Raw genomic sequence first — 24,706 nt, forward strand, 5'->3', positions numbered from 1 at the left:
AAAAGAGTCAGCAGTGAACCTGAAATATGAGTCAACTGAGATTATCTAGTCTGAGGAACATAATGAAAAAAGAGTAAATAAAAATGAACAGATTCAATGGATATAAAATTTCAGTCATACAAGATGAGTAAGTTTTAGATATCTGCAGTACAACATAGTGCTGATAGTTAATAATACTGTATCGTACACTTAAATTTTTTTTAAGATAGTAAATCTCATGGCAAGTGTTCTTACCACAAAACAACACAACAATAAAAAAACAAAAAGGCACAAGGAAACTTTTAGCAGTGATGGCTATAACTATTACTTTGATTGTGGTGATGGTTTCATGTGTGTATACATATGTCCAAACTCATCAAATTGTATATATTAAATGTGTATTTATGTATTATAATTTATGTAAAGTATGTATATAATTTATACGTACATATGTATATATTATATGTAAATTATGTATTAAATGTGTGTACTGTTTTGTAGTTCAACCATACCTCAATAAACCTGTTAAGAAAAACAAAGACAAAAAACAAAAAACTGAAACAGAGCCTCAGAGAGCTCTGGAACATTCAAGCATACCAACATATGGGAGTCCCAAAGAGAGGAGACAGAGAAAGAGGCATGGAGAGTATTTAAAGAAATAATGGCAAGAAAACTTCCCCCATTTGATGAAAAATATTAATCTACACATCCAAGAAGCTCAACAAACTACAAATAGAACAAACTCAAAGAGATCCATATGTAGATACATCATAATAAAACTGATGAAAGACAAAGAATTTTGAAAGTAGCAAAACATAAGTAACTTATCATGTACAGGGATTCTCAATAAAATTAACAGTAGATTTCTCATCAGAAAGCATACAGGCCATATGGCTGAAAAGACATATTCAAAGATCTGAAGGAGAAAGATTATCAACAAAGAATTCTATATCCAGCAAAACTATCCTTCAAAAATGAAAGAAAACATAAGAACTTCCCAGATAAACAAAATTGCAAGAATTCCTCACTTGAAAACATGCCCTACAAGAAATACTAAGAGGAGTCCTTCAGGCAGAAGTGAAAATGGACTACACAGTAACTTGAATTCACATGAAGAAATAAAGAGAGCAAGTAAAGGTAACTACATAGATAAATATAAAAGGCAACATAAATGCGTATTTTTGTTTGTAACTTTAAAAAAAATGTATCCCATCTGGCTTGAAAGACATCTACATTAATAATTATAAATCTGGGGGTGTGGTCCAAGATGGAGGAGGAGTAGGAGACTTTAATCTCCTCTAGTCCCAGGAATTCAGCTAGATAGCTATCCATTTTGAACACCTACAAACTCAACAGGAGATCGAAGAAAAGAATAGCAGCAACTCTATGAACAGAGAAGTGATGACTTTCTGCAAGATAGGAGGTACAGAGAAGTGAATCAGAGGCGATATATGGGAAGATAGACTGTGGGGGGAGGGAGCCTCCATCAGCTGGCACCGGCAAGTGATAGAGCAGAGGAGCACAAAATCAGAACTTTTAGAAGTCTGCTCTGGTGAGGGATGTCGCTCTGGTGGCTAAGCAGGGGTGGGGGGGTGGAACCCTCTCTGGGACAGTGTGGTCTCAGGACCCTCAGGGTCACAGAAAGACTGGGGGGTGCCTGAGTGTGGCAGAGCTCCCAGGTATTGGAGTGGGGGAAGTCGTATGCAAAGAGTGAGCCGAGGAGTGGGCTCTCAGCTTGGGGTTGCCATAAACTGTGATCTGCAGGGACCCAACAAGCAGCAGATCTGGGGAGACTCCCCTTCCTCCCCTGGGAGGAACAGCATGGGAGCGCAGTGCAGGAATCTGCTGGGTTTGGAGACTCCAAATAGGGCTGTGTGCCTGAGATAGAAATGCTTGGTCACAGCAAATAGAAATGGAAAGAAAACTTCCAAACTCATTTTATGAGGCCAGCATTACCTTGATCCCAAAACCAGACAGAGACCCCACCAAAAAGGAGAACTACAGACCAATATCCCTGATGAACATGGATGCAAAAATTCTCACCAAGATACTAGCCAATAGGATCCAACAGTACATTAAAAGGATTATTCATCACGACCAAGTGGGATTTATTCCTGGGCTGCAAGTTTGGTTCAACATCCACAAACCAATCTATGTGATACACTACATTAATAAAAGAAAAGACAAGAACCATATGATACTCTCAATAGATGCAGAAAAAGCATTTGACAAAGTACAGCATCCTTTCTTGATTAAAACTCTTCACAGTGTAGGGATAGAGGGAACATACCTCAATATCATAAAGGCCATCTATGAAAAACCCATAGTGAGTATCATTCCCAATGGGGAAAAACTGAGAGCTTTTCCCCTAAGGTCAGGAACATGGCAGGGATGTCCACTATCACCACTGCTGTTCAACACAGTACTAGAAGTCCTAGCCACAGCAATCAGCCAACAAAAAGAAATAAAGGCATTCAAATTGGCAAAGAAGAAGTCAAACTCTCACTCTTTGCAGATGATATGATACTTTATGTGGAAAACCCAAAAGACTCCACCCCAAAGCTGCTAGAACTCATACAGGAATTCAGTAAAGTAGCAGGATATAAAATCAATGCACAGAAATCAGTTGCATTTCCATACACCAACAACGAGACAGAAGAAAGAGAAATCAAGGACTTGATCCCATTTACAATTGCACACAAAACCACAAGATACCTAGGAATAAATCTAACCAAAGAGGCAAAGAATCTGTACTCAGAAAACTATAGAATATTCATGAAAGAAATTGAGGAAGACACAAGGAAATGGAAAAACGTTCCATGCTCATGGATTGGAAGAATAAATAGCTAAAATATCTATTTTACCTAGAGAAATCTACACATTCAATGCAATCCCTATAAAAATACCATCAACTTTTTTCACAGAAATGGAACAAATAATCCTAAAATTTGTATGGAAGCACAAAAGATCCCAAATAGCCAGAAGAATGTTGAAAAAGAAAACCAAAGCTGGTGGCATCACAATTCCGGACTTCAAACTGTATTACAAAGCTGTAATCATCAAGATAGTATGGTACTGGCACAAAAACAGACACACAGATCAATAGAACAGAATAGAGAACCCAGAAATGGACCCTCAACTCTATGGTCAACTCATCTTTGACAAAGCAGGAAAGAATATCCAATGGAAAAAAAGACAGTCTCTTCAACAAATGGTGTTGGGAAAATTGGACAGCCATATGCAGAAGAATGAAACTGGACCATTTCCTTACACCATACACAAAAAATAGACTCAAAATGGATGAAAGACCTAAATGTGAGACAGGAATCTATCAAAATCCTAGAGGAGAACACAGGCAGCCACCTCTTCGACCTCAGCTGCAGCAACTTCTTCCTAGACACATTGCCAAAGTCAAGGGAAGCAAGGGCAAAAATGAACTATTGGGACTTCATCAAGATAGCACAGCAAAGGAAACAGTCAAAAAAACCAAAAGACAACTGGCAGAATGGGAGAAGATATTTGCAAATAACATATCAGATAAAGGGCTTGTATCCAAAATCTATAAACAACTTATCAAACTCAACACCAAGGAACAAATAATCTAATCAAGAAATGGGCAGAAGACATGAAGAGACATTTCTGCAAGGAAGACATCCAAATGGCCAACAGACACATGAAAAAGTGCTCAACATCACTCGGCATCAGGGAAATACAAATCAAAACCACAGTGAGATACCACCTCACACCGTCAGAATGGCTGTAATTAACAAGTCAGGAAACGACAGATATTGGCGAGGATGCGGAGAAAGGGGAACCCTCCTACATTGTTGGTGGGGAATGCAAGCTGGTGCAGCCACTCTGGAATGTTAACAGCATGGAGGTTCCTCAAAAAGTTGAAAATAGAGCTACTATACGATCCAGCAATTGCACTACTGGGTATTTACCCCAAAGATACAAATGTAGTGACTGGAAGGGGCACCTGCACCCCAATATTTATAGCAACAATGTCCACAATAGCCAAACTATGGAAAGAGCCCAGATGTTCATCCACAGATGAATGGATAAAGATGTGGTATCTATATACAGTGGAATATTATGCAATCATCAAAAAAATGAAATCTTGCCATTTGCAATGATGTGGATGGAACTAGAGGGTATTATGCTAAACAAAATAATTAAATCAGAGAAAGATAATTATCATATCATCTCAGTGATATGTGGAATTTGAAAAACAAGGCAGAGGATCATAGGGGAAGGGAGGGAAAAATGAAACAAGACGAAACCAGACGGGGAGACAAACCATAAGAGACTCTTAATCTCAGGAAACAAACTGAGGATCGCTGGAGTGGAGGAAGGTGGGAGGGATGGGGTGGCTGGGTGATGGACATTGGGGAGAGTATGTGTTGTGGTGAGCGCTGTGTATTGTTTAAGACTGATGAATCACAGACCTGTACCCCTGAAAAAAATAATACATTATATGTTAACAATAATTAAAAATAAATAAATAAACATTATGATAAAACAAAAAAGGAATTAAAAAATCTGTGTTGATGGGCACACATATATAAAGATATAACTTGTATGACAACAAAGGATGGGGAAGGGAATGGCACAATATAGAAGCAACGTTTTTGTATGCTACTGAAATTAAACTGGTATTAACCTGACCTATATTGTTTATAATTTGTTAATTGTAATTTCCAGGGGCGCCTGGGTGGCTCAGTCATTAAGCGTCTGCCTTTGGCTCAGGTCATGATCTCAGGGTCCTGGGATTGAGCCCCACATCATCAGGCTCCCTGCTCGGCGGGACGCCTGCTTCTCCCTCTCCCATTCTCCCTGTTTGTGTTCCTGCTCTTTTTTTTTTTTTTTTTTTTTTAAAGATTTTTTATTTTATTTATTTGAGACAGAGAGAATGAGATACAGAGAGCATGAGGGAGGAGGGTCAGAGGGAGAAGCAGACTCCCTGCCGAGCAGGGAGCCCGATGCGGGACTCGATCCCGGGACTCCAGGATCATGACCTGAGCCGAAGGCAGTCGCTTAACCAACTGAGCCACCCAGGCGCCCTGTGTTCCTGCTCTTGCTCTCTTTCTCTGTCAAATAAATAAATAAAATCTTTTAAAAAATTGTAATTTCTATGGAAACCACTGAGAAAATAAATTTCAAAATATACAGTAAAAGAAATAACAAGGGAAATAAAATGGTACTTTAGAAAAAACATGTATTCCACACAAAAGACAGCAGTAATGGAGGAAAAGAGGAACAAAAAAAGACATAAGACATATTGAACACAAACAACAAACATAAATCTTATCTCATCAGTAACTACATGAAATGTAAATGGATTAGTCTTTAATTAAAAGGCAGGAGTTGGCAGAATGAAAGATAACAACTATGATCTGACTGCATGCTGTTTACAACAAACCTACTTTGTAGGAATACAAATACACAGAAAGTAAAAGGATGGTGAAGATATACGATACAAACAGTTACCAAAAAAGAAATGGAGTGGCTAGAACTAATATCAGATAAAATAGATGTATGACAAAATTTTTTACTAAAAACAAAGCTTTTAGAATGATAAAAATGTCAATCCATTAATATGACAATTAGAGGTATATTTGCACCCAAAACAGAAGCAGCAAAAACTTACAGAATGGAGGGAAAAATAGATCACAGTATTTGAAGACTTCAATGTTCCATCTTCAATAATGGATAGAAAAACTATATAAAAGATAAACAGAATATAGGAACAATGCTATAAACCAACTAGACCTAATGAATATCTATAGAACTTCCAACCCAACAAAAACAGAATAGACATTCTTTTGAACTGCACATGGAACAATCTCCAGGATAGGCCATATATTAGTCTATAAAACAAGTCTCAATAAATGTGAAAGGATTGAAATCATACAAAATATTTTCTCAGATGAACATGAAATAAAACTATAAATCAATTATAAAAGAAAATTTGGAAAATTCACAGATACATGGAAACTGAACAACACACTCCAGAAATAACCAATGGTTCAAATAAGAAATTACATGGGAAATTAGAAAATATTTTGGGATGAATAAAAATAAAAATACAACATACCAAAACATAGAGCATGCATTGAAAGCAGTGCTTAGAGGGAAATTTATAGCTGCAAATGCCTCTGTTAAAAATAAAAAATAAGGGGCGCCTGGGTGGCTCAGTCAGTTAAGCGACTGCCTTTGGCTCAGGTCATGATCCTGGAGTCCCGGGATCGAGTCCCGCATCGGGCTCCCTGCTCGGCAGGGAGTCTGCTTCTCCCTCTGACCCTCCTCCCTCTCATGCTCTCTGTCTCTCATTCTCTCTCTCTCAAATAAATAAATAAAATCTTTAAAAAAAAATAAAAAATAAAACATGAAAAGATGCTCAACATCACTTATCATCAGGGAAATGCAAATTAAAACTACAATGAAATATTACCTCACAACAGTCAGAATGGCTAAAATCAACAACACAAGGAACAACAGGTGTTGGTGAAGATGCAGAGAAAGGGGAACCCTCTTGCACTGTTAGTGGAAATGCAAACTTGTGCAGCCACTCTAGAAAACAGTATGGACATTCCTCAAAAAGTTAAAAATAAAACTACCCTACCATCCAGCAATTGCACCACTAGGTATTTACCCAAAGAACACAAAAATACTAATTCAAAGGGATATGTGCGCACTGATGTTTATAGCAGCATTATCCCCAATAGCCTAATTATGGAAACAGCCCAAGGGTCCATCGATTGATGAATGGTAAAGAAGATGTGGTATATATATACAATGGAATATTACTCAGCCATAAAAAAGAATGAAATCTTGCCATTTGCAACGAGGTGGATGGAGCTAGACAGTATTATGATACGTGAAATAAGTCAGTCAGAGAAAGACAAATACCATATGATTTCCCTCCTGTGTGGAATTCAAGAAATAAGACAAATGAGATGAGCAAAGGGGAGAAAGAGAGAAACCAAGAAAGAGACTTTTTTTTTTTTTGAAGATTTTATTTATTGAAAGACTCTTAACTGCAGAAAACGAACTGATGGTTATTAGAAGGGAGGTGGGTGAGGAGATGATTTAAATAAGTGGTGGGGATTAAGGAGTGCACTTGTGATAAGCACTGGTGATGTATGGAAGTGTTGAATCACTATACTGTATACCTGAAACTAACATTGCACATTATGTTAACTACCTGGAATTTAAATAAAAACTTAAAAAAAAAGAAATATCTTAAGTCAATAATGTAATCTTCTACTGTAAGACACTAGAAGAGGAAACTAAACATAAAATAAGCAGAAGTAAGAAAATAATAAAGGTCTGTGCATAAAGAAATGAAATAGAGTATAAAGACACAATAGTGAAAATCAATAAAACAAAAACTTGGTTCTTTGAAAAAAATCAACAAAATTGACAAACTAGTTAGAATGCCAAGGAAAAAAATGGAGAAGACTCAAATTATTAACATCAGGCATGAAAAAGGGGATATTACTACCAACCTTACAAAAATAAGTTATAAGCTAATATTATGAGCATTTGTATGCCAACAAATTAGACTTAGATGAAATGGACAAATTTCTAGAGAGACACAAACTAGTGAAACTGATTCAAGAAGAAATAGAAAGGGGCACCTGGGTGGCTCAATCGTTTAAGCATCTGGTCCTTGATTTTGTCTCAGGCTGTGATCTCATATAACAGATAACCCTGTGTATTGGATTCTCTCTCTCCCTCACCCTTCTCCCACTGCTCATAAGTGCTTTCTCTCTCTCTTAAATAAAATAAGATAAATGTGAAAGACTAACATTAAAAAAAAAAAGAAATAGAAAATATGAATAGACCTTTAACAAGTCAAGAGATTGAATTAGTAATCAAAAAACTTCCCCCAAAGAAAAGCTCAGACCTGATAGCTTCACTGTTGAATTTTACTGAACATTTATTTTATTTATTTGTTTGAGAGAGAGTGAGAGTGAGAGAGAAGGCAGATGCTTAATTGACTGAGCCACCCAGGTGCCCCTTTACTGAACATTTAAATAAGAATTACCACTAATCTTTTACAAATTCTTGCAAACCAAACCAACCAACCAAACAACAACAATAACAAAACTGGAAGAAGAAACACTTCCCATCTCATTCTTTGAGGCCAGTGCTACCTTGGTACCAAGCCAAAGAAAACTATAGATCAGTATACTTTAATAATGAAAACATAAAAATCCTCAACAAAATACTAGCAAACCAAATCCAGCAGCATATAAAAAGGATTATACACCACGACCATGTGGGATTTATCCCAGGAATGCAAGATTGGTTCAACATACAAAAATCTATCAGTGTAGGAGCGCCTGGGTGGCTCAGTAGGTTAAGTGTCTGCCTTTGGCCCAGGTCATAATCCCAGGGTCCTGGGATCAAGCCCTGTATTGGGCTCCCTGCTCCGCAGGGAGCCTGCTTCTCCCTCTCCCTCTGCTTGCCACTCCCCCTGCTTGTACTCTCTCTGTCAAATAAATAAAATCTTAAAAAAATAAATATATCAATGTAATTCATCAGGTAAATAGAATAAGAAAAAATCATATGGTCATTTCAGTAGATGTGGGAAGAGCATTTGAAAAAAATCCAGTACCTTTCTATGACAAAAACACTCAAAAAACTAGGAAAAGAAGGGAACTTGCTCAACATGATAAGATCACCTACCAGAAACTCACAGTTAATATTGGACTTAATGGTTAAAGACTGGAAGTTTTCCTTCTAAGATCAGGAACAGGGTAAGGATGTTCACTCTTGTCACTTCTATTCAACACTGTACTAGAGTTTCCAGCTACAGCAAGTAGGCAAGAAAAAGAAATAAAAGGTTTCCATTGGAAAGGAAGATGAGATGATCTTGTATACTTATTTGCAGATGACATGATCTTGTATATAGGAAATCTTAAGGAATCCACAAAAAACATTAAAGAAATTAGTTCAGTGAGGTTGCAGGAAACAAGATCAATACACAAAAATCAATTGTATTTCTGTACACTAGCAATGAACAACCTGAAGAAGAAATTAAGAAAATAGTTCCAATTTATAGTAACATTGAAAATAATAAAATATTTAGGAAAAAAATTAACAAAAGGGTGTGAGATTTGGACACTGAAAAGGAAAAAAAAAATTATCAAAAGAAATTAAAGAAGACCTGAATAAATAAACGAATTGGAAGATCTACACTTGTTAAGACTGTAGTACTCCCCAGTTGATGGTACAAATTCAATGCAATCCCATCAAATTTCCCACTAGCTTCTTTGCATGAATTGAGAAGTTGACCATAACATTTATATGGAAATGCAAGGGACCCAAACAAGCTCTTGAATAAGAAAAATAAATTTGGAGGATTCACACATCCCAATTTTAAAGATTTTATTTATTTATTTGAGAGAGAGAATGAGAGAGAGAGAGCACATGAGAGGGGGGAGGGTCAGAGGGAGAAGCAGACCCCCTGCTGAGCAAGGAGCCCGATATGGGACTCGATCCCGGGACTCCAGGATCATGACCTGAGCCGAAGGCAGTCGCCCAACCAACTGAGCCACCCAGGCGCCCTCACACATCCCAATTTTAAAACTTACTAGAAAGCTACATTATTAAAGACTGTGGTACTGGCATACAGATAGACACAGAGATTAATGAAATAGATTTGAGAGTCCAGAAGTAAACCCTCACATTGTGGTTAGTTAATTTTTGTGGTTTTTTTCCCCCCTGCTTTATTGATGTATGATTGACAAAAGTGTAAGGTATTTAAAGTGTACATCATGGTAATTTGATATATGTATACATTGTGAAAGGGTTTCTATCATCTATTTAATTAACACATCTGTCACCTCACCACACATTTTTACCTTTTGTGTCTGTGTGTGAGAACATTTTAGTTCTATTCTGTTAGGAAATATTAGGTATATAATACATTGTTGATAACAATGTATAATCACCATGATTTACATTACATCCCAGACCTCGTTCATCTTTTTTTTTTTTTTTAAGATTTTATTTATTTATTTGAGAGAGAGAATGAGAGACAGAGAGCACGAGAGGGAAGAGGGTCAGAGGGAGAAGCAGACCCCCAGCTGAGCAGGGAGCCTGATGCGGGACTCGATCCTGGGACTCCAGGATCACGACCTGAGCCGAAGGCAGTCGCTTAACTGACTGAGCCACCCAGGCACCCAGAGATTTCGTTCATCTTATAGCTGAAAGTTTGTATCCTTTTACCAACCTCTCCCTATCTCCCCCATCCATCCTCCTCACTGCAACCACAACCACTTTCTCTACTCTTTGTTTCTATGAGTTTGACTTTTTTTTTTTTAGATTTCACATATAAGTGATAACATGCAGTATTTGTCTTTTTCTGTCTGGTTTATTTCACTTAGCATAATGCCTTCAAGCTCCATCCATGTTGTTACACATGGCAAGATGTCCTTCTTTCTCTTTCTCAGGGCTGAATAATAGTCCATTGTATATCTACATACCACATCTTCTATATCCATTTATCTGTTGATTGATACTTAAGATGTTTCTATAACTTGGCTATAGTAAATAATGCTGCAATTAACATGGCAGTGAAGGTAACTTTTTTTATTTTTATTTTTTAATTTTTAAAAAAATATTTATTTGAGAGAGAGAGAGAGAGCACAGAGGGAGAGTGAGAGGGAGAAGCAGACTCCCCACTGAGCAAGGAGCCCGACGTGGGGCTTGATCCCAGGGTCCTGGGATCATGACCTGAGCTGAAGGCAGATGCTTAACCGACTGAGCCACCTAGACTGAGCCTTTTTTTTTTTTTAAAGATTTTATTTATTTATTTGAGAGAAAGCAGAGTGTGAGAGAGAGAGAACACACCAGTGGGGTGTGGGGGGAAGGAGGACAGAGGGAGAGGGAGAAGCAGGCTCCCTGCTAAGTAGGGAGCCTGATGCAGGGCTCAATCCCAGGACCCTGGGATCATGACCTGAGCTGAAGGCAGACGCTTAACCGACTGAGCCACCCAGGCAGAAAATAACACTTTGATATCCTGTTTTCATTTCCTTTAGCTATATACCCAGAAAGCAGGACTCCTTGATCATACGGTAGTTGTATTTTTAATTTTTGGAGGAACCTCCATACTGTTTTTCATAGTGGCTGCACCAACTTACACAAGGATTCTCTTTTCTCTACATCTTTGTCAACAATCATCTCTTGTCTTTTTGATGACAGCCATTCTAACAGGTGTGAAGTGATAACTCATTGTGGTTTTGATTTACATTTCCCTGATGATTAGTGATGTTAAGCACCTTATCATGTACCTGTTGGCATGTCTTCTTTGGAAAAATGTCTATTCAGTTCTTCTGCCTGTTTTTAAATTGGATTGTTTGGTGGTTTTTTTTTTTTTGTTTTTGTTTGCTATTGAGTTGTAGGAGTTCTTTATATACTCTGGATATTAACCTGTTATTAGATATATGATTTGCAAATACTTTCTCACATTCTGCATGTTGCTTTTCAATTAATTTTTGGAAAGGGTGCCAAATCAGTTCAACAGTGAAAGAATAGTATTTTCACCAAATCGTGCAGGAACAACAGGATATCCATGTGCAAGAGAATAAGTTAGACCATATATAAAAATTAACTCAAATTTGGGGCAATGGGGTGGCTCAGTTGGTTGAGTGTCTGCCTTCAGCTCAGGTCATGATCTCAGGGTCCTGGGATTGAGCCCTGCATCAGGCTTCCTGCTCAGGGGGGAGTCTGCTTCTCCCTCTGCCCCTCCCCCCACTCATGCTCTCTCTCTCTCAAATAAACAAAAATTAATTCAAAATGGATCACCAGGGACCTAAATGTAAGAGCTAACACTATAAAACTTAAAAGAAAACAAAGGCATAAATCTTCATGACCTTGGATTAGGCAGTGAAATTTTAGATGGGACACCAAAAGCATAAGCAAAAAAAGAAGAAAAACAGATAAATTTTACTTTAACAAAAAAAAATTTTTTTTAAGTGACACCATCAGGAAAATGAAAAGACAGTATTTTACTTTTTTTTTTTAAAGATTTTATTTGTTTATTATATAGAGAGAGCCACCCAGGTGCCCCCAAAAGACAGTATCTAAAATATATAGGATGTATATCCAGGATATATAAAGAAATCTTACAACTCAAAAATAAAAAGACAAATAATGCAATTTAAAAAATGGGCACAGGATTTGCATAAACATTACTTTAAAGACCTACAAATGGCCAATAGGCACGTGAAATGATGTTCAGCAACATTAGTCATCATTAGGCATTAGCTGAAAAGGTACCACTTGAAAAACACTAAGATGATGAAAATAAGAAATACAGACAATAACAAGTGTTGGTGATGTGGAGAAATTGGAACCCTCATAAATTGCTGGTGGGAATGCAAAATGATGCAGCCACTTTGAAAAAAAGCTTGGTAGTTTCTCAAAATGTTAAACATAGAATTACTATGTGAACCAGAAATCCCTCCTAGGTATATAATCAAGGTAACTGAAAACATATATCCACATAAAAACTTTTACATGAATATGAAATGTTTATAGCAGCATTATTCATAATAGCCAAAAGCAGAAACAACCCAAACAACCCATCAACTGATGAATGGATATATAAAATGTGGTCTACACAGGGGCCCCTGGGTGGCTCAGTTAGTTAAGAGTCTGACTTTTGATTTCAGCTCAGGTCATGATCTTGAGATTGTGGGATTAAGCCCCACCTTGGGCTCTGCACTCAGTTGGGAGTCTGCTTGGGATTATCTCCTCTCCCTCTGCCCTGCTCCCCACTCACGCTCTCTTCTCCTCTCTCTAAAAATAAATAAAATCCTTTAAAAAAATGTAGTCTATACATACAATGTACTATTATAAAAAACTGATACATGCTACAACATGGATGAACTTTGAAAACTTGATGCTAAGTGAAAGAAGTCAGATACAAAAGACCACATATTGTACGATTCCATTTATATGAAATGTCCAGATAGACAGATCCATAGACAGAAAGCAGACTAATGGTTGCCAGGAGCTGTGGGGAGTGAGGGATAGAGAATGACTGCAAATAGGCAGGAGCTTTATTTTTGGTGGTGATGCAAATGTTCTAAACTTAGATTAGATACAAATCACTGAACTGTACACTTTATTTTATTTTTTTTTTTAAAGATTTTTATTTATTTATTTGAGATAGAGAGAATGAGATACAGAGAGCATGAGAGGGAGGAGGGTCAGAGGGAGAAGCAGACTCCCTGCCGAGCAGGGAGCCCGACGCGGGACTCGATCCCGGGACTCCAGGACCATGACCTGAGCCGAAGGCAGTCGCTTAACCAACTGAGCCACCCAGGCGCCCTGAACTGTACACTTTAAATAGGTGTTTTATGATGTGTATATTTTATCTCCATTTTTAGAAGAAGTGAGAAATACCAAAGCTAGGCAAAGGATCCAACACATAGATAATAGAATTTCTTGAAGAAAGCCAGAACAAAGAAAACAGAAAAAAATACTCAAAATTATAATTTATGAAAAATTTCCTGAAATAAAAATGATGTGAAACTACATATTCAAAGCACACATCACAAACCTGAGTAAATCAATGTCAAATAACCAACATCAAGACATACTGTGATAAAAGTATTGATCTTAAAAAGAAAGAAAAAATTGGGGCACCTGGGTGGCTCAGTAGGTTAAGTGTCTCTGGCTTTGGCTCAGGTCATGATCTCAGGGTCCTGGGATTGAGCCCCACATCGGGCTCCCTGCTCAGCAGGGAGTCTGCTTCTGCCTCTCCCTCTGCCCCTCCCCCCACTTGCGCTCTCTTTCTCACTCTCTCAAATAAATAGAATCTTAAGAAAGAAACAAATCATCTGGCCATATTGGCAAAAAAGAACAGATGGGGGGGCGCTTGGGTGGCTCAGTCAGTTGGGTGTCTGCTTTTGGTTCAGTTCATGGTCCTGGAGTCCTGGGATCCAGCCCTGCATCAGGCTTCCTGCTCAGCAGGGAGTCTGCTTCTCCCTCTCTCTGCCCTCCCCCCTACTTGTGCACTCTCTGTCCGTCTCTCTCTCTCTCAAGTAAATAAATAAAATCTTAAAAAAAAAGAAGAACACATGACTTATGAGAGAAAGAATATTAGTTTGTCATCAGGCTTCTGGACAGCAGTTCTTTATGCCAGAAGAAAATGGAATGACACATTAAAGAAAATGGCAGCCAAAGACTTTACATCCAGCAAAACTGACCTTCCAAGTATAAAGGACAGAGAGAAATTGTTATCAACATGCAACAACTCAGGGAATATTCTTCCTATAAGCCCTAAGGAATTTTCTAGAGGATGAACTTCAGACAACCATAATTACTAGAGAGTGAGGGAAAGACAAGTAGTGACCATTAAATATAAGTTTGTGTGTAAAGCTAATCCTCAGTGAGGATTGAAGGGATTATTATTTACAATGGTAGATGCTCTGACAATGAAGATATAGAACAACCCTTTAAATAGAGAAGGTGAGGAGAGTACATGCAAAAACAATGTTTAACTCTATTTAGTAATCATAATTGGAGGCATGGTATTACTATTCTTACCCTGAGACTACTGTATGTGTAAAGTGGGATTAAGCAAATGATTAATTATGGAACATTCTAATTCCATAATCCCCTGTATCGTTGAGAACGAAAATTTTCAGTGTGGAAGAAAAGAGATGCATATGTAATGTAGAAGACCATACGTAAAAACCCTGTAGCCCTGAATTTGAATTAGAAATAGCCATATGAACTCATGAAGTGTTTTATCTTCATGTGTGGGCATGCAAGGGTGCACTTTTTTTTACCCTGCTCTGCTTACTGAAAAGGTGAAGAAATAACCAATAAGTATCCTTAGTGGGCAGACTGTACTCTTGAAATACCATTTCCCACTGAAAAAAAGAAATCAGGGCTTCTTGGAGAAATGGCCGATTCCAGGTCTGGGTTTGGGAAAGGTCTGAGATGAACCTAGAACATCTCGAAGGACTAGATAACAAGGAAATCAACAGTGACTAGTAGGTTCATGTGAAAAGGACTCAGGAGCCAATTGAAGAGGTCAAAATGGGACAATCTGAGCTTTGACAAGAATAAAAACCACAGTGGGTTGAAATCCAGCTAATATGTTCACACCTAGGAGTTCATTAAGTGGCATTAGAGTAAAACAGATATGAAACCAACTGGGCACTTTCTGAGTATGTCAGAGATGTCCTCATTATCTTGAAATGTGAATAAAGAATCAGGCACATATCCAATCCTTCCAGTATGCCTGCACCACTGTGTAAGTAAGTAATAGCTCAGGGGAAGTGTCTCCTCATACTGTTATTCCAACTAATGTATGAAAACAACATGATGGACTTAGAATATCATCACTGTACCACTGCCAGTGAATGAATGGATCTCTAAGCACTGAGAATAATGGGGACTAACATAAAAAAAGAGTGAAGACCAGACTTGATGTGCTTCTGATGAGAGAACACATTACCAGCCATGGTCTTGCCAAGAGCATAGGACCTAAGTCTGATCCAGTCTCTGGAACCAGCTGGAACTTTGAAGGCTGTACAGAGGGCCCAGCAGTGTGTTGAACTAAACCTTGAGTAAGCAGTCGGCAACAGACTGTGGGAGACGCTACAGGTCCAATGATTTGGATGCTTCACAGATACATGATAAGAGAAGTCAGAGGAAGGAAAAGGAACCAAAACTTAAAATACAGAACAAAAATGTTTAAATGGCTAAGACTCAACCATAGTGTCTATGGATGCACACTTCGATGATGAAACCAAAATGAAGCACAAGGAGTGATTACTATAAAAGTGGGGGTGGGGGTCACTTTTGGAAGAAGCTGGGGGTGGGGATGGAATGACAGAGGACTCTGAGATGGCTGGAAAAGTTCTAGTTCTGGACTTGAGTGATACTTACAAGGGGTTCACAGTAAAATAATTCATTAAACTATACATTTGTTTTGTGTTATCATCTGTATCTATGTTTTATTTTTACCATAAGAAGATTTTTAGAAACAGAGAAAATAAGGTAAAAAAGGATTTAAGATGTCTGTGTTTTTAAGAGTTTTTAAGTTTATTTTTAAGTAATCTGTACACCCAGTGTGGGGCGCAGACTCACAACCCCGAGATCAAGGGTCACATGCTCCACCAACTGAGCCAGCCAGGTGCCCCTAGATGCCTGTGTTTTTGGAAAGGAGAATGCTAGTGTATTAAAAACGTTTATCAAGGCATGATGCCTCAGTTCCTTTTCATAAGATTAAAAATTCCTCTTGGTACTGGTGTCATGAAGATGAATATATTCTCAGTTGAAAATAATTTGGGGGGCACCTGGGTGGCTCAGTCAGTTAAGCATCTGCCTTTGGCTCAGGTCATCAGTCCAGGGTCCTGCTCAGCTGGGAGCCTGCTTCTCCTCCTCCCCGCTCGTGCTCTCTCTCACAGTCTCTCTCTCTCTCAGATGAATAAATAAAATCTTTTAAAAAATTCTAAAAAGTTAAAAAAAAAAGAAAATAACTTGGGTCACTCAAATAATCAAACAATAGCTGCATGGTTTATATTAATAATGAACCACCTCAGACCTTGGTCACCCGAACTGGGCATCTAGCTATAGAGCCTGTCTGCCTTCACTGTAAGAAGAGAAGATGCTTGAAAGGATTTCTAAGGGTTTTTTCTAGTTCTGTGAGTCTGATGATCATTTTCATATTATTAATACTTAATATGCACTTTTCTGCATCTCAGCATAGTGTAATTTATTTATTTATTTATTTTAAAAAAGATTTTATTTATTTATTTGACAGAGAGAGACACAGCTAGAGAGGGAACACAAGCAGAAGGAGTGGGAGAGGGAGAAGCAGGCTTCCTGCTGAGCAGGGAGCCTGATGCGGGGCTCGATCCTAGGACCCTGGGATCATGACCTGAGCCGAAGGCAGATGCTTAACGACTGAGCCACCCAGGTGCCTGGCATAGTGTAATTTATTTAAAGGCATGCTGTGAAACACTTTTCTGAAGCGACTATACCCGCCATGATACCCACAGATCTTCCCTTTACCATTGCTTTTCTTTGGAACTATAGGCACCGATAGGGGATTGGTTAAATGAAGTATGGTGCAGGGGTCCCTGGCTAGCTCAGTCAGAAGCACATGCGACTCTTGATCTCGGGGTTGTGAGTTCAAGCGCCATGTTGGGTGTAGAGATTACTTAAAAAAAAAAAAAGTGTGGTGCAATCAAACTATGGATTCCTATGCAGTCATCTGAAAGGATGAGCTGGACCTATAGTCCTAATACTGTAGCTAAATTTCTGAGATGAGAGAAATACACACATTTCAGAACAGCATACTGTTATCACAACACCGGGATTTAAAAAAAAATTATGGGGCAATACTCATTTACCTTACTATTAGTTTTCTCAGGGAACAGGATTTGGTGAGTGGAAAAATGTTATGGACGAACAGGGGACATTACCTTTCTTTCTTTTTTTGCAGTTTCTCAAACTTATTTTAAACTTGAAGAATCATACAGTGCATGTAGTAAAATGTCCAGCTTGATGAATTTTCACAAACTGAATACTTACTACAACCAACCCCTTGATAATGAAGCAGAGAAGCCCCAGGCCACAGAAACTCCCTCCTGCCTTCTCCTACTCAGTACCCCTCCCATCCCCACCTAGGGCAACCACTATCCTTATTTCTAACTGCTGTTAATTTTTTATGAGCAAGATTACTTCTACGATATAAAACATCAAAAGAAAATAGCCTCCAAGGATTTCACATACTTATCCAACAACAAAACAACATCACCTATTCTAGAAACACAGAAATAAATGGGGGTCCCTAACTGCAAGAAGCTCACAGACTAATGGCTAATCAAATATCAGAACGCTAGTAGAAATATGAATCCACTTCTGCCAGTGCAAGGGAACGCTCAAGGAAGCGAAGGAAGGTTTCACAGAAAAGTAGGGCTTTAAAAGATGAGTAGGAGCTGAGTATTGACCGTTGCAAAGCGTACAAGGCTGGAAAGAAACTTTGTAAGTGAGCACAAATGAAAACTAGCTCTTTAAGACACCAGTTTATGGGGAGGTCTGGTTACTGGTTAATCCTACTTGGTTCGGCTTCTGAAGCCGTCAATCAGAATGACATCACTGTTGTTCGGGTTACTCGGGAGGCATACGTTTGCTAGCCAGGTAATGAGGAAAAGGAAGTCTTGGGAAACTGCCACTGGTTGCCCAGGACAGGAAAGCCATGCAGTATACAGAGACTGGAAAGCCTTTAATTAAATTCAGCCACTGTAAGAAATACATCTACAGCTTCAGTGTGCCCCAAAGCTGCCCCCTCTGCCAGCAAGTCATGGGCTCAAGGAAGCTGGAGGAAGCACCTGTTAGCATCTCCAATCCATTTACCAATGGGCATCAAGAAAAATGTTCATTCCTCCTCAGACCAACTCAAGGGACGTTCCTTAGGTACAGTGTTTTTTGAGTGTTGTTTAAGTGAGTCTGTAAACTTTTCCTTCTGTGTTGTAATCACTAAAACTTTTTCTATAAAGATTTATTTTAGAGAGAGAGAGAGAGAGTGTGCGCGGGGGGTCGGGGGGGGGATGGGGGGGCTAGTGGTGGTGGAAGGGCAGAGGGAGAAGAAAAGGAAGAGAGAATTTCCAGCAGACTTCCCGCCTGAGCGCAAAGCCGGGTTTGGTTTCGGGGACAGACGCAGTCCAACCAGATCCCATGAGCCTGAGATCATGACCTGAGCCGAAACCAAGAGTTGGACAGTTAACCAATCGAGCTACCCAGGCGCCCCAAAAACTTTCTTTTTCTAACATGTACTATACAGTATGAGGTTTAGTGGATAATCTTGCCAGTGTTTTGGCATCAAATCCTAAAATGTAGGTCTATTCATTTCATAAAGATAGATGGTGTATGTACTTTCCTAGAGTGATTACTGCAAGACTATATGAAGAATAAGGGAAGGTCAAACCTGCTTATACAATCTTAAGAGAGGAAAACTGATAGCTTGGAGCTTTTTTTTACTCATAGATTTTGTGCTAAGAGGCTAACTGGGAAAATGACCCAGCAGCTACTCTAATCAAAATAATTTCTTTACTGCGAGTTAGTCTGTAATTTCTGTGACAAACAGGAACAATGTACAAAGCCTGAAGAAAGGCCACATCCAGACTCTTCTGCAATAGAGATGAATTAAATTGAAGACCAGAGGTGGTCTACCTCAATTGTGGATACCACCTGACTTTAAGATTTCAGAAATCAAAAGAAAGGGCTGTGCCTCTTTAGTGTCCCTGTGGAGTTTACAAATGGAATTAGAAGCGGCCCAGCATGAGCCAGGTATGAGAGCATGGACACTACAGAATGAGCATGGTCATGAACATCATTGTGACCCAATGCTGAGACCTCCTGGCCTCCTTGAAATCTACCCTCCCAACTCCCATGTGCCCTCGAGAGCTCTGGTTTGGGGTAAGACAGCTGGAGTGGTGTCTTCACTTCCCTGCTTACTAACTTCCTTAATCGATTTCCTTCCCCCCTTTATGTGGATGAAATGAACCAAAGTGTGCAGAGTGCTGCACCCCTGCCCCTCTTGGAGGCCGTAGGGTGCAGAGAGAACAGCGCGGCCTGTGCTGCCACAAAGCCCCCAATTCCTATCCCCATTCAGACCAGCTCCAGACCCTCCAGTCTCTGTTCCTCATCTGTAAATTGAGGGTCCTGCTGACCTTGCAGGGTGGTGAAGTTCAGCGATAAGGCAGATAAAGCTGGCCCAGGCACCAGTCACGATGTTGAGCCAACATACTCCTTTCCATCCTATTCTTATACTCAGTTCTGAATATGACTGGCAGAACCTTCATTTCCCTTATCTGAATCATGAAGCCCAAAATGTTTCATAAGATCCCCTCATTCATGCTACTGGCTGGATCCCAAAAGCTTTTGAATAAAGTGATTAAAATTCAGAATTTATTTGCCATAACATTGGTTCATTCAACAAATCCTTACTGAGCAGCTGTGTGTGGGAAACGCTAGGGATGTCACAGTGAAGGAGCCACGGCCCTGCTCTCTAGAACATGATAGGCTTTCAGATGGGCCCCTAATAAGCATTTATTTATTCTACGATGTGGTAGCAATACTGATGAGCCTAGCCTTGCTTGGCATCAGCAGAAGGGAGGTGGTGATGTTGAAACAGGTTATATGCTTTGGCATCCTCTCATCCCCGAAGACCAGGATCTGCAGAAACCTAAGTAGTCCCTTGCCCACCAGACCTTCTAAGGACAATTTCCAAACTATTCCTTTCCCTCTCATCTAATTTCCAAAACCTCAGGACTGACTCCCACAACTCACCTTGAGACAGTTTCACCTACTTTGTAAAAGAGAACCCGCAATAACCCAAAGGATTCACCGAGGTTCTCATCAAACTCTCAGGTCTGCCACATATGGTTGTGCAGGTTGTGGACTGCACAAAACTGCCTTGCCAAAGTGGTTTTGGGTCCTGAAACTCAGTCTGCACCACACTTGCTAAGCCAAACACTCTGGGCAGAGCTGCATCTGTAGGAGGAAGGGGCACCTTTTCTTAATTTATACAAAGTTGTGGTATGGGAGAGGAATGGCCCTGCCACTATGACATGCTTTTGTAACATTCTGTATTTTTCCCCCTTAAGAGCAGTTAACTATTAAAGGCTTGTTAAACTAAAAGTCTTCTCTGGAAGCGAGCAAACTCCAAGAGGGTGGAGACCTTGTCAGTCTTATTTCCTGTGGTGCCACTAGCCCTTTACTTCAAGTGACAGGCCCACAGTTCCCATGGTAAACATCTGTGCAGGACTGAGAAACCACCAAAGGACGGGGGGAGGGAAGGAACAGCTGGGATTTAGGCAGGAGACAAGGTGCAGTGACACGCTGGGGCAGTGATCTCAAGGTAGATCACACTGTAAGTGCAGCACTCTCGTCAGACTGGTACTATTTTGCCCAGCTTCATTCTCAGCCTCTGAACCCACAGGGTCTCAAAACACTCAGAGTGGCTGCAACAAGATGACCTGCAGGATCACTCTGAAGGTGGGGCAGCTGTTTGTGTTCTTGGTCATTTTAAAGCCTGGGACTGCTTGCTTTCATGAGGAACCTGCCGTCTCGTGAAGGAGCTTTTTCATCTAACAATTACCTCTGATTTATTTGACACCTGTATGTGGCAGGTACTCGACAGGCATTTTATTCTTACAACCAGCTTGCTGGAGGTTTATGATATTCCCATTTTATAGATGAGGAAACGGGAGATCACAGAAAGTGACTTGCTAATGTCCCAGGGCTAGTAAGTGATGGTTTGGGATTGTACAAGAAGGTTTATCATATGGAGTCAGAGGTTTAATGAACAGTCTCAGGTAAAGAGTAATTTCAGGAAGCAAGGGCTGTCCAGGAAAAGTGAGTGTGGCTATGGGCTACAAAGACCAAAAGACACTATTTCAGTTTTGATGGTAGAGGTCCACTGAGATGCACCCAGGATCCTTTCCCTGGTCAGCCGGATGAACAGGCTGTAACCTCACCTACAAGGAGGAAAGATTCAACAACTGACCTCCAGATGCACCCCTCTGCTGGGGAGCCAGGGGTTAAGCTGATTTTATGCTCCAGCAGAGCTGGCCTTCCAGCACACTTTATGCAGGGTGCTTTAGTAATAGTAATGGGGGGGGCTAGAAAAGCCAGGTGGGGGGCCAGGGGAGTATTTTATACCTCAAATGTACTCTTGGCTCAACCAGTTTTGAAACAGTGCTTCCACTCGCCAGGTCACTGATGGCAAGTTCTGGCACCAGCCAAGATCACGCTCCTACTTTAAATACCAACTCTTCATGTTTCTTTCAGGGAGTATGACGGAAGGTCCGATCTTCATGTTGGAATAACCAATACAAATGGTGAGTGCCCTGCTCGAGGCAGCAGAAACTGATCTGTGAACAGAAACCCAGGACTGGGTTTTTGGACTCAGATTTACCCACATGAGCCGTCAAATGTACGACCCACTGTCTCAGTGGAAATTTAGTGCTGATTTAAGGAAACCAGATAGACCCCCTTGTACATAGAAAACTTCACCAAGAATATTTGGAGAGGATTACCCTGGCTCTATTATTGTCTCCATCTGCTGGGGGCAACCTCTCGGAGCTGAAGAGCAGGTGGAGCAAGACCTGGGTTTCCCTGAAAGAAATGATGTGCAGAGGGCAGGAGAGGCAGGGGCTCCAACACCCCCGATCCTCCCTGATTCCAGGTGGTGGCTACCTCTCCAGCCTGACCCTGGAGGGGATCCTAGGGCCTCTCCTGGTCTCCTGCTCTCTGACAGTCATCAGAAAGTACGCTCTGGCTAACTCCACATCATGTGAAGTGACCATGGTGGTGGCTGCTGTTTCCGGACAACCTCTTCTCACAGAGGCGCATCTTCCCTTAAGCCTCCCCTCCGCGTGACTCCAGTTTCGCTTGCAGGAGTTGTGTATAATTACACCACGCACGGCGTCCAGCGAGACGAAGCAGGGTGGGAGCAGAGTGTAAGCATCCCGTTACTGCAGCCTGGCATGTTTGGACTGATGGATCAGTGGGACAAGTACCTGGACGACTTCTCCGCCACGGGGGCCTGGCTGCCCCAGAGGTACAGGCCGGCAGGGACCACCAGCTCCCTGGCCCTCGTTCCGCACGCAGGTGTGACCCTAGCTCATAGGACTCTCAAGCTGTGTCTACTTTGTGTGGAGCCGGTACCGAGATAGTAGTGCCTGTAACAAAGCGTGAGCAGGGGCTGAATGATTTTGGGTTTTCTGCAGAGGTGGGCCAGTGTACACTTACACAACAGAATCACCGTATCTTTTTTTTTTTTTTTAAGATTTTATTTATTTATTTGACAGAGAGAGACACAGCGAGACAGGGAACACAAGCAGGGGGAGCAGGAGAGGGAGAAGCAGGCTTTCCGCTGAGCAGGGAGCCCAATGCGGGGCTCGATCCCAGGACCCTGGGATCATGACCTGAGCTGAAGGCAGACGCTTAACGACTGAGCCACCCAGGCGCCCCCAGAATCACCGTATCTTAAGAACCGAAAGGACTACAACCTAGTACTCCAGTTATTTGATTAGACATTTTTACATACTTAACATTTAATGTGTACAGCAAAAGCCATATTACAGTCCCTTAAAAATTTTAAAAAATGTTTAAAACGTAAAAAATACCTAACACTCCTTTTTATGATTTAGCCATTTTGAAATTTGTTTCTTGCTCCCTCAACACTTTAGATATATAGCATACCTGTGGACCTAATTGTTCTGAGGCTTCCCTTAAAATAGGTATAGACACTGGGATACCCTAAAACTTAGAAATGGAACTCCCTGCCTGGATCGAGTCCCGCATCGGGCTTCCTGCTCAGCAGGGAGTCTGCTTCTCCCTCTGACCCTCCCCTCTCTCATGTGCTCTCTCTCATTCTCTCTCTCTCAAATAAATAAATAAAATCTTAAAAAAAAAAAAAAAAGAAAGAAATGGAACTCCCTTTCTAAAATGTCAGTTCCCCACGTTGGCGGTTTCTGTACAACTTAAGTCAGCACTCGGAACCTCTAGGCGCGTCCACTCCTATCTTAAGTTGCGAGCAGAATAGCCTGAGCTGCCCGGTGTCCCTCAGAACTGCACTCTGGGAGCTCAGTCGTCCAGGGGACCAGTAGACCCAGTGCGTGGGGAGCCCACCCTCAACCCTGCCAGTCCCTCGGCGGCTTCACGGCCTGAGCCTGAGCCGCTTTGAAACCTCAGCCTCCCCTTCTCCCCCTGCTTGTTTTGTAAGGTATGAAGAAGACCGTCACAACTGCTACAGTTACACCCTCACATTCATTAACTGCATCCTGACCACAGAAGGCAAGGAGCAACTGGGCAAAGACGAGTTCATTGAGAAGTATGTGGTTCCACGGACGAGGAAGGCCTCCAAGTACATCACACTGTACCGGGTGATAGAAGAGCGTGGCTTCTACGTGACCGACCACCCGGATGAAGAGACAGACCCTCCTGAGGGGAGCGCTGCGTGCTGAGCGCACTAAGAGCAGGACAGCACCGTTAGTCGGTATGAGGGATTTCTACGTGTGTTCAACTGTGGTTAATAACAAGGTGTTAAGGCTTTCTTGGTAGCATATTTCTACCTATTGCAGTATAAGTGTTTATGAAATTAATAAAAATTGCCCTGGGTTTTAAAAGTTGTATGCATTACAACTAAATTATTCTCATAATGGTTCGGTTTTTAAACTGAGGCTCCATGTTACAGCATAAAGTGGCAGCATCTTTCATTTGCAGAACAATGAAAGTTATTCCTATAATTAAAGCTAAACAAATTCACTTTTCCATGTGAACCCAGAAAGTGGGGATTTGGGGCGCCTGGGTGGCTCAGTCGTTAAGCGTCTGCCTTCGGCTCAGGTCATGATCCCAGGGTCCTGGGATCGAGCCCCACATCGGGCTCCCTGCTCGGCAGAAAGCCTGCTTCTCCCTCTTCCACTCTCCCTGCTTGTGTTCCCTCTCTTGTGGTGTCTCTCTCTGTCAAATAAATAAAGTCTTAAAAAAAAAAAGAAAGTGAGGATTTTAGAAAGGTGAGCGAGACACAATTTATGAAGTAAATTCTGTTTTTATTTAAAAAGCATATGGTAACCTTTTGACAGTCGGTAATAGTAAAAGAAAGAAAAGAAAGAAAGAAAGAAAGAAAGAGGAGCAAGGAAGCAAGCAAGGTTTTCCGAATCTAAGTTAGGAAATG

The 24,706-nt window shown here is 40.6% G+C and overlaps 1 protein-coding gene across 1 annotated transcript; it reads left to right on the top strand.

Annotated features, from left to right (window-relative positions):
• The first annotated feature begins 18,380 nt into the window (after nucleotides 1-18,380).
• Nucleotides 18,381-23,996, top strand: MKRN2OS (MKRN2 opposite strand). The gene is made up of 3 exons (XM_044916373.1): nucleotides 18,381-18,438; nucleotides 22,426-22,588; nucleotides 23,756-23,996. The coding sequence occupies exons 1-3, from the start codon at nucleotides 18,381-18,383 to the stop codon at nucleotides 23,994-23,996; spliced, it is 462 nt and encodes a 153-aa protein (XP_044772308.1).
• The last annotated feature ends 710 nt before the right edge of the window (nucleotides 23,997-24,706 follow it).

Source organism: Neomonachus schauinslandi, chromosome 1 (assembly GCF_002201575.2).
Source record: "Neomonachus schauinslandi chromosome 1, ASM220157v2, whole genome shotgun sequence".
In the NCBI taxonomy this organism is placed as follows: Eukaryota; Metazoa; Chordata; class Mammalia; order Carnivora; family Phocidae; genus Neomonachus; species Neomonachus schauinslandi.